This window comes from Panthera tigris, chromosome A1 (genome assembly GCF_018350195.1).
Source record: "Panthera tigris isolate Pti1 chromosome A1, P.tigris_Pti1_mat1.1, whole genome shotgun sequence".
NCBI lineage: Eukaryota > Metazoa > Chordata > Mammalia > Carnivora > Felidae > Panthera > Panthera tigris.
In genome coordinates this window covers 132,545,004-132,555,289 of record NC_056660.1, presented here as the reverse complement: position 1 = coordinate 132,555,289, position 10,286 = coordinate 132,545,004, and the positions used below count along the sequence as shown (strand labels likewise).

At 35.3% G+C, this 10,286-nt stretch overlaps 1 protein-coding gene across 5 annotated transcripts in view; it reads right to left on the bottom strand.

Moving 5' to 3' along the window:
- Positions 1-1,122: 1,122 nt before the first annotated feature.
- Positions 1,123-10,286, bottom strand: part of SREK1 (splicing regulatory glutamic acid and lysine rich protein 1) — a 46,594-nt gene continuing 37,430 nt past the window's right edge. For 4 of the 5 annotated variants that reach the window (XM_007079887.2, XM_042987718.1, XM_042987713.1 and 1 more), the window contains 2 exons: positions 4,385-4,529; positions 1,123-3,315 (listed from right to left, as the gene is read on the bottom strand). In XM_007079887.2, coding sequence (XP_007079949.2) covers positions 3,166-3,315; positions 4,385-4,529 — 295 coding nt within the window. In that variant the 3' untranslated portion in view covers positions 1,123-3,165. The remainder of the gene's footprint in view (positions 3,316-4,384; positions 4,530-10,286) is intronic. The other variant, XM_042987705.1, reaches the window with a different exon arrangement.

Here is a 10,286-nt window from a genome sequence, read left to right as displayed (position 1 = left end):
ATGATTAAGGGCCTATTACTACATATTGTAATTCTTAAAATTAAATAGTATCTTCAGGGCTGATTTAAAGACTTTTTAAAGTTTTAAGATAAAGATAGCAACATATATATAGCAATGAATGAGGTCCTGCAAATAATATCACAAATGAAGTTACTTTCTTGACAAGAAAGGATTGTAAACTTGAATTTTTCTTTTAAGCATGTCAAAATTTAAGCCTCTGACACTTCTGAAGATCAACATGGCATAGATTGAAACTATTGAATGTAAGAATTCTAAACAAAATCACAAGTTGACTAGTGTTTGCAATTATAAATTAGACTAGATGGAGAAATAATACAGAGTCAACTGCAGAAGTTAAGGATTTATACTTGTTTTCACACATAAAACTGGTCACATTATAAAGGTCCACCTTAATATAAATAATTCATCATGCACTGCGAAAAGAAACAGGAGGATCAACAGAATTTGTCTAGAATGATAAATAGCAACCACAATTAAGGAACAGAATGTACTCTCTGTATAATCAAGCTAAAAAAAAACGTAATTAAAAAAGGGATCAAGTATAAAATTACTGTCTTCTTGGCCTTACCTCAAGTTTTCCTGACATCTACCTGGGATGAAAAAGAATAGTCTTAAAGAAAAAACAAAATACCTTGAAAGAAAGTAACAAATAAATGGAAACCTACCAGGCTCCTATAAGTGAACAAAGAAAAGAAAACCTATCCCTCTCTCCCTCTCCCTCTCTCTCAATCTCTCTCTCTCACACACACTCACTCCAATACCTCCAGACCCTAGAAAACTTTGCTTCCATAAACACATTTAAGAACATGTTTCATTCTCTCTGGATCTCCTATATTCCTATTCATGTCCTCCTTTTACAAATCAGTGTCTTTCAAAAGAAGTATTATTTTAACTGAATATCATCAGCAAGAAAAATAATTAGTAGCAGGAACCTAATTATATTAACTGCCAACAAAGGAAACATTGAGTCCAGAGTACAAGAAATAACTCAAAACACCACACAAACATGTTTTCTCCACATTGAAACAATTTCTATGCCAACTAAAACAAGACAGACATGATAAACTAAGATGCTGTTTCGAAATGCATAAACAAATACTCTCCTCTAAAATACTTAGCTTTATTAGAGAAATGGTACTAAAAATAACAAAGATTCAAACATTTGCTCTATTCTACAACATATTATAAATAAGACAGCTGTTGATGCAGGACACACACTCACAATCTTTCCATATGCACCCAAGCATTCTTGTATCAGAATAAGCTGTTTACCAGCCAACCGTATGTGGTTGAACGATTAAAATGACCATCTATACTTTACATAGTAAAGCATTTTCAAAAATTTTAATGTACACGGTGACAAAAAGGAAAAAAAAACACAGTAATTCTGAACACATGAAGAGTAATTAAGCAGCTTCATAATCAAACCAGGCTTCATTACTTGCAATAAGGGCAATTCTTTCCATTTTCTATCAAATACTTAAGTTTCAATAGTATGAACATTAAAAGAAAACTCAAGTTGAAACCAAGTAACTGATGTGCTACTCAGCTTTTTAAATCTATAAGTAACTCTTCCCATGAGGTAAGGCAACGGAGTAATTTGATTGTATTAGATTGCATTAAAATAATTATACTTGATTTTTTTTAATAACATGCTAATTGAAAGGTATAACTTTTGGGGGAATATAACAATAATGAAAAGATTTCTGAAATTATGAGTTATGGCTTTGGGGAAAATATTAGCAATGTTGTCATTTTACTACTTGCATACTTCCTGCAAAAAGTGAGCCTAAGAGTAACGGATGACCTATATTTTAAACTCAAGTAAACACATCCTTAAAACAAATAATCTCACGTGTTCTCTTTTACATATAATTTCTGCACATCACTTACGAGAAGATGATTAAGAGGTAATAATTAAGGCCATCCAATGGAGACAACGAAAGTGTTCGCTCTGATTTAAGTAAAGTAAGAACATGCTTCATATTCAATTATCACAGTATAAAACTGATGGTCCCAAAACTGCATTGTTGTTTTAAGCTCTGAAGTCATTCTTAAAAGCAGGACTTCCCTCATGTTAGGTGAGCTATGTAAGAAGCTCTTCTCTGACACACTATTTTGGACACTTTCTCTATGGGAGTGAATGAAATATCCATCTAAGTTCCGTATGAATTGAGAATGACTAGCACATATAAAATTCTAGAAAACAGTATACCACATTGTAGAAGGCACTAAAGCTTCAGCTTGTGCTCCCATAGCCCGTTTTGAAAACCCAGTTTTCTTTTTATAATGGCACCTTTGCCACCTACAGCTGACAACACACACTGCAATATTATTCATAATAAGCTTGGAAATGTCAACAAAAGTTCAAAAGGAAATGCTTACTTTGTGAGGAGACCCAATGATTCTAAACGCTGAATACTAATCCATTATTATTAGTATTCAATACAGTTGCTCTTCCTTTTGAAAGAGAACAGTAGCATGCATTGTCAGTTGTTTGTTAATCCACTTATTTAAGCAATTTTAGTCTGTAAAACTATTTTAACAAAAAACTGTTGTCCTAAACAGTGAGCAAAAGAAAACACAATAGTGAGAATTTAACACAACCACCGTAAATCCTGTGAAGTAAATGTTAAAACTTCTTACATACTCTGCACTTACAAGGGTGTGTATATATTTGCACCGATTTCAAGCACATCATCAAATCTGTATATACTGAAATTAAAAAAAAAAAAAAAAAAAGTAAAACAATACAAAATTCAGTAACAACCATTTTTTAAAAGAGCCTCCAATGCTTATCTCCAGTCTCTGTGGACAGTACAAATTTGGATCTTTGACGTCCCATTTATTTGCAATGGTTCTTGGCAAACACTAACAAACCACATGACAAGTGTGTCAGCCACCATGGAAATGCACAAATTGTAGAAGATGAGGAGTTTGGGTAACACCTGTTATTTTCACGATGTCCATGCTTTATTTTCTTACTCAGTAACAAGATGGCCACAAAGTCACCTAACAACTAGAAAAGCTGTTAGTTCATATCTTCATACTCAACTGGATTTCTTCACTGTATAACATCTTGTTGGAAGAATTAATAGCTTTGGATTTTATTCCAGCGTGTGTTTAGAGGTGCATCTGTCAGTCCTACACTGCTTCTGTTTTGGTAGAGAGGTTTTCTTCATTTGGCTGACAATTCCCATTTTGCTGGACTTTGTTTTCCTCAGTCCTTGGTGCATCCTTGTCATCTACTTCTTTGCCCACACTTGAATCTGGTTCTTTATTGTGTTCCTTCTCCTACAATGAATATTAAGTTGTACACTTAATATTGTCTGCTATTACATCTGGTTATGGCTAAAGTATATGTACTTCAGTGAGCTTAATAAAACAGTATTTTCTCCCATTATCTTTTCAGATAAATAAGATACACAAACATGTATCAGTATGTCCTCTGGAAATTGTAAATTAGAATAAAATAGTTGAGAAAGTTTAAGTGTTCAAAAAATGTTACTTAATTGAAAAAGTGGGACAGATCTGTTGAAAGAGTTAAATAGGTGCCAAAGATGCCAGGATAGATTTGTAATCTGCATACCAAAGAAGCAAAATTCAGAGACTGTAGAAAAGGAAATCACAATTCATCCTAGCAAAGACTGCTTAAGAACAGTCCAATTCTGCCCTTAGTTAAAGGAGAATTACGTGAGAACATGTGGAACAATGCCTGACACACGGTGATGCTCAAGAGACAGTATCAATATTTTTGACAATGATACTAAATCTCTATGAATATAAGCGTAAATAAAACCAGAACATGAAAGCTCCAGAGCTCATAATTCATTTCCAAATACAAATACACTTACTGGTATAACAAAAGAATTAATGTAATTCAAAAGTAGTTAAATATTTATCCAAAAAAACCAACTTGGTAGAATTTGCTTTTCCATTGATTATTCTAATTCAACAAACCTAATTTCAGTATACATTATAAAACCAATGATGAAAAAAGTTTTGTCAAATTTGCTGAAACAAATGTATTTCACAGGAAACAGATATATTCTGAGGAAAATGGCCCCAATCAGAAACCTTATATAAAAAATCAAATCTACGTTACCTATAGACAGTCTTTTTGTATGCCAGTCTAGGACTCTCTAAAATAAGGAATGCATTTGTCTGAGTTTCAGTTAGCTCGTACCTCATCCCTTCAAAACTTCAGCTTAAAAAAGTTATCAATTGAACATTAAAGAATACCAAAAACATACAAGATACTATAGCTCTCAAGAAGTTTTTGGCCTGAAACTAGTTCTGTATAAAAATAACAATATCAATTATTAATTATTCAAAGCCTAAACACTGAATGACTGTTCCTTACTTTAAGTGAAGTATTATTCTTCTCCAACTTTTCCTTTCCATCTCGGTCATTAGAACTCTTTCTTGTAGAGGTTGAACGTTCTCTCTCTCTTCTTTCACTGATGTGGTCCCTTTCTTTTTCTCTCTTTTTATCCTTCTTATTTCTGCTATAAGAATATTGAGAATATATGCCAGTGAATAAGAAATTAAAGACCTACCATGCTGTTGACAAAACAGCCTTATCTAACACTAATACGTTGTAAATAAGCGTATCAGTAACCTGGTTTGACCAAGTAATACAAACGGATGTTATAACCCCACCTACTCCACCCCATACCCCAATTAGCTTTTTAAAGATACACAGAGGCCACCATGTGTTCACATAAAACACAATTTAGTTTTTTCAATTTCTTAGTTCAAGATTAATTTATCTGCCGTAATGAGATTAAAATAAAACAAAATATAGTGGTTTTTTTACCTACTTTTTCAAAGCAAAAAAATGAATCAACAGACAGGAATGAAAAGGATAAAGAATTAGAGGTAGCTCCCATGGAGGGTTGAATGACTACTAGCAAAACTTCAGACTTCAAACAACCTACTGTGCACTGCCCTCATCATTCACCATTAAAAGGACACCCACCGATTCAAGATGAAAGTTAAAAGAAGACTAAAGGAACAAGTTCCATGTATAAAAATAATATACCTTTAGAATTAGAGAGAAAAAAAAAAACTCAGAGCAGAGGTATAATACCTTCTACTTTAAAATATCAACCTTAATAGGGAACTCTAAGCTTTTTTCTCCTAACTATGAATAGTTTAAAAATAAAGACAAACAGGGGGCGCCTGGGTGGCTCAGTTGGCTGAGTGCCTGACTCTTGATTTCGGCTCAGGTCATGACTTTACAGTTTATGAGTTCAAGCCCTGCATCGGGTTCTGTGCTGGCAGTGCAGAGCCTGCTTGGGATTCTCTCCCCCCGCCCCCTGTGCTCCCCTCTCTCCCTTGAAATAAATAAATAAACTTTAAAAAATAAATAAATAAAAATAAAGACAAAGACCAGGAAAACAAAGATACTTAGCAAATAGATCTAAATACATACGAAAATTTAGTTTAACAAGGGTGGCATCTCAAATCATTGAAGAAAAGATGATCTTTTGTCAGTAAAAGGTTTGGAGACAATTGGATTATTATCTGGTAAGTGCTAAAACTGGATCTACATCTCCTATCTCATTCCATAATATATAAATAAGTCCAAATGGATCAGAGACCTAAATTTTTAAAATAAAATGCAGCTGCTAGAAGAAAACATGGGTGAACTTCTTTACTAACTGGGTAAAGATTTTTTTTTTTTAATGTTTTATTTATTTTTGAGAGAGAGAGAGAGAGAGAGAGAGAGACAGAGCACGAGTGGGGGAGGAGCAGAGACAGAGGGAGACACAGAATCCGAAACAGGCTCCAGGCTCTGAGCTGTCAGCTCAGAGCCCGACACGGGGCTCGAACTCACAAACTGTGAGATCATGACCTGAGCCGAAGCTGGACACTCAACCGAATGAGCCACCCAGGCGCCCCAAAAAGAAAGATTTTTAACCATAACTAAAACTTCAGGTACAATAAAATATATGTGTGCAACTCCACATAGTATATCTTTCTACATAATTCTTAAATGTCAAAGGAACAACCACATTAAACTGCATAAAATTCTTAGGAATAAATTGAACCAAGAAGGCAAAAAATGTGCTGAAAGAAATGAAGACAAATAAATAAATATCCATGTTTATGGACTGGAAGATTTAAATACTGTTAAGATGACAACAGTGTCCAAAGCCACCTACAGATTCAATGCAACCCCTATCAAAATCCCATTGCTGTTGTTACCAGAAATAGAAAAACCCATCCTAAAATTCATGTACTATCTTAAAGGACATCAAATCAACAAAACGATCTTAAAAAGAACAAAGGTCAAAGCTTTTCCGAACTTCAAAACCTACTACACAAAAGGTACAGTAACCAAAGCAGTGTAGTATTACATAAGGACTGAAAATAAACCCATGGAATACAGCAGAAACTCCAGAAATAAACTTCCACATATACGGCTCAAATGATTTCTGACATAGATGCCAAACCCATTTAATGGGGAAAGGACAATCTTTTCAACAAATGGTACTGGGAAAACTGGATATGGATATCCTCCTGCATTAAGAACGAGGATGGACCATTATCTTATACTATATTAAAAACCTGAGTCAAAGTTTTTTTGATTCAAAAAGCTTGGATCAAACACTTAAATGTAGATGCTAAAACCATAAAACTCTTGGATGAAAACATAGGAGAAAATCTTCATGACACTGGATTTGGCAGTGATTGCTTGGACATGACACCAGAAGCAAAGACAACAAAAGGAAAAAATAGATAAATCTGTCTTCATCAAAATTACAAACTTTAGGCATGTGAAAAGACAACCCACAAAATAGGGGAAATATTTGCAAATCATTTATCTGGTATAGGAGAAATGAATTTAAAGAACTACAATTAGAGCCTGGAGCCTGCTTCGGATTCTGTGTCTCTCTCTCTCTCTCTCTGGCACTCTCCCACTCACATTGTCTCTCTCTCTCAAAAATAAATAAAACACTAAAAAAAAATAAATAAATAATACAAATAACCCAATATGAAATGGGCAAAAAGCTTGCAAAGACAGGTCTCCAAAGGTAGAGATGGTCAATTAAGCACACAAGAAGATGCTCAACATCACCATTCATTAGAAAAATGCAAATCAAAACCACAATGAGATGCTACTACACTCTTGTAGAATGACTATAATCAGAAGCAGACAATAACAAGTGTTGGTGAATACGTGGAGAAACTGGAGCCCTTGCACATCGCTGTTGGGAAGGTAAATGTGTGAAAACAGTCTGGCAGTTACTCAACAAGATAATGAGAGAGTACCACAGGATTCAGCAATTACCGCTCCCAGACAGGTATCCCAGAGAAATGCAACCATATATCCACACAAAAACTTGTACATGAATGTTCATAGCAGCTTTTTTTTTTTTCTTAACGTTTATTATTGAGAGACAGAGAATGAGCATGGGAGGGGCAAAGAGGAGGAGACATTGAATCTGAAGCAGGCTCCAGACTCTGAGCGTCAGCACAGAGCCCGACACAGGGCTTGAACTCACAAACTGCGAAATCATGACCTGAGCTGAAGTCAGACACTCAACCGACTGGGCCACCCAGGCGCCCCCATAGCAGCTACTCTTAACAGCTAAAACACAGAAACAATACGAAGAAGTTCATCAACTAAAGAATGGATAAATAAAACGCAGCTTCATCCACACAATGGAATATTGCTCACATATGGAAAGAAGTATTGATACAAGGTAAAACATGAACCTTGAAAACATTACATTTAGTCAAAGAAGCCAGAAACAAAACACTACATGTACTGCATGAGTCCATATATGAAATGTCCAGACCTGGCAAATCCACAGACACAGTAAGTCAGACTAGTCATGGACACTACTGTGAACCTAACTAAAAACCAATGAATTGCACATTTAAACAAGTGAATTTTATGATATTTGGGTTATTTCTCAATTAAAAAAAAACACACACCCAAAGTTTAAGTGGGGCTACATACAGTCACACTCACACACAGTATATATATTGTATATGCTGTCTATTCTGAAGGAGAAATCCTAAGATAGATCTACTTAATTTTGCAAAAGAAACACAAGGATAAAAACAATGGATCACTTACAGAAGGTGGATAGGACGCAAGGTAGAAGAAATGAGGAGGGAATGACTTTGTGAACCCATCTTTTTGTCTTATTTGAGTTCATAATAGTAAAGTTTTAATTTATATGAGCAAAGTATTAAAAATACATTTATATGACCCACAACTATAGTATCCTATGCTTTCCATTATTCTCACCTAAAAACAATAACCCACAAGCAAATAAACACAAGACACCTGCTGAGAAACATGCCCCTCTTCACACTCTGGCAAAGTTTGTCAATTTCTCTGTTCCATACCAAGAAAACCACAGAAAACCAACTGAAAAACTCTGACCAATTATTAAGGTGATGGGATGAAAAATAAATATACAGAAATCAATAACCTTCATTTGCACAAAACATCCAATTAGAGGACATAATGAAAGAAAAGACCTCATTAACAACAAAAGACCTCATTAACACAGAAGGTGCATAAAATCTGTATGACACGAACACTGAAGCACTCCTAAAAAATACTAAGGACGATTTAGTGTCGCCTGGGTGGCTCAGTCAGGTAAGCGTCCGACATCAGATGAGGTCATGATCTCATGGTTCGGTTCCGGAGTTCAAGCCCCGCATCAGGTTCTGTGCTGTGAGCACCTAACCTGCTTTGGATCCTCTGTCCTCCTCTCTTTCTGCCCTTCCCCTGCTTGCTCTATCTTAAAAATAAAATTTTAAAAATTAAAAAAAAAAAAAGGATTTAAATAAGTAGAAATATATACCATGTTCCTGGATAGACTCACCATCGTAAGGCTTTATTTATTAATAAATCTATAAATTTCTTCTAAGTTAATAAAGTTAATCCAACTGTTGCCCACTAAAAAGGAGAATTAGAGCAATATCCCTGATGAACATCGATGCAAAAATTCTCAAAAAGATACTACCAAATCGAATCCAACAATACATTAAGAGAATTATTCACCACAATCAAGTGGGATTTATTCCTGGGCTGCAGTGGTGGTTTAATATCCACAAATCAATCAATGTGATACACCACATAAATAAAAGGATAAGGACCATACAATCATCTCAAAATATACAAAAAAAAGTATTTAACAAAATACAGCATTCTTTCCTGATAAAAACCCTCAAGAAAGTAGAGATAGAAGGAACATACCTCAACATCACAAAAGTCATATAGACCCACAGCTAATACCATCTTCAATGGGGAAAACTAAGTGCTTTTCCCCTAAGGTCAGGAACACACAGGGATGTCCACTCTCACCACTGTTGTTCAACATAGTACTTGAAGTCCTAGCCTCAGCAATCAGACAACAAAAAGAAATAAAATGCATCCACATCAGCAAGGAGGAAGTCAAACTTTCACTCTTGACAGACAACATGATACGCTATGTAGAAAACCAGAAAGACTCTGCCAAAACACGAATTCAGCAATGTCGCGGGATATAAAATCAACAAACAGAAATGCTGCATTTCTATACACCAATAATGAAGCAAGAGAAAGAGAAATCAAGGAGTAGATGACATTTACGACTGCACCAAAAACCTTAAGATACCTAGGAATAAACCTAACCAAAGAAGTCAAAGATCTGTACTCTAAAAACTACAGAACACTTATGAAAAAAGATGAAGACGACACAAAGGAGTGGAAAAATACTCCATGCTCATGGATTGGAAGAGCAAATACTGTTAAAATATCTGTATTACCCAAACCAATCTACACATTCAATGCAATCCCTATCAAAATAACGCCAGCATTTTTCACAGAGCTAGAACAAATAATTCTAAAATTTGTATGAAACCTGGTAAGACCCTAAACAGCCAAAGTAATATTGAAAAAGAAAAGCAAGGGGTGCCTGGGTGGCTCAGGCAGTTAAGCTTCTGACTCTTAGTTTTGGTTCAGGTGGTGATCGAGCCCCATACTGGGCTCGGTGCTGACAGCATGGAGCCTACTTGAGATTCTCTCTTTCAATAAATAAATAAACAAACAAACTTTTTTAAAAAGAAAAAGAAAAAAAAGAGGCGTCTGGGTGGTTCAGTGGGTTAGGCATCTGACTTCCGCTCAGGTCATGATCTCACAGTGCATGAGTTCAAGCCCCACATCAGGTTCTGTGCTGACAGCAGAGCCTGCTTTGGAGCTGTCTCTCTCTGTCCCTTCCCGGCTAGTGCTCTCTCCCGCTCTCAAAAATAAA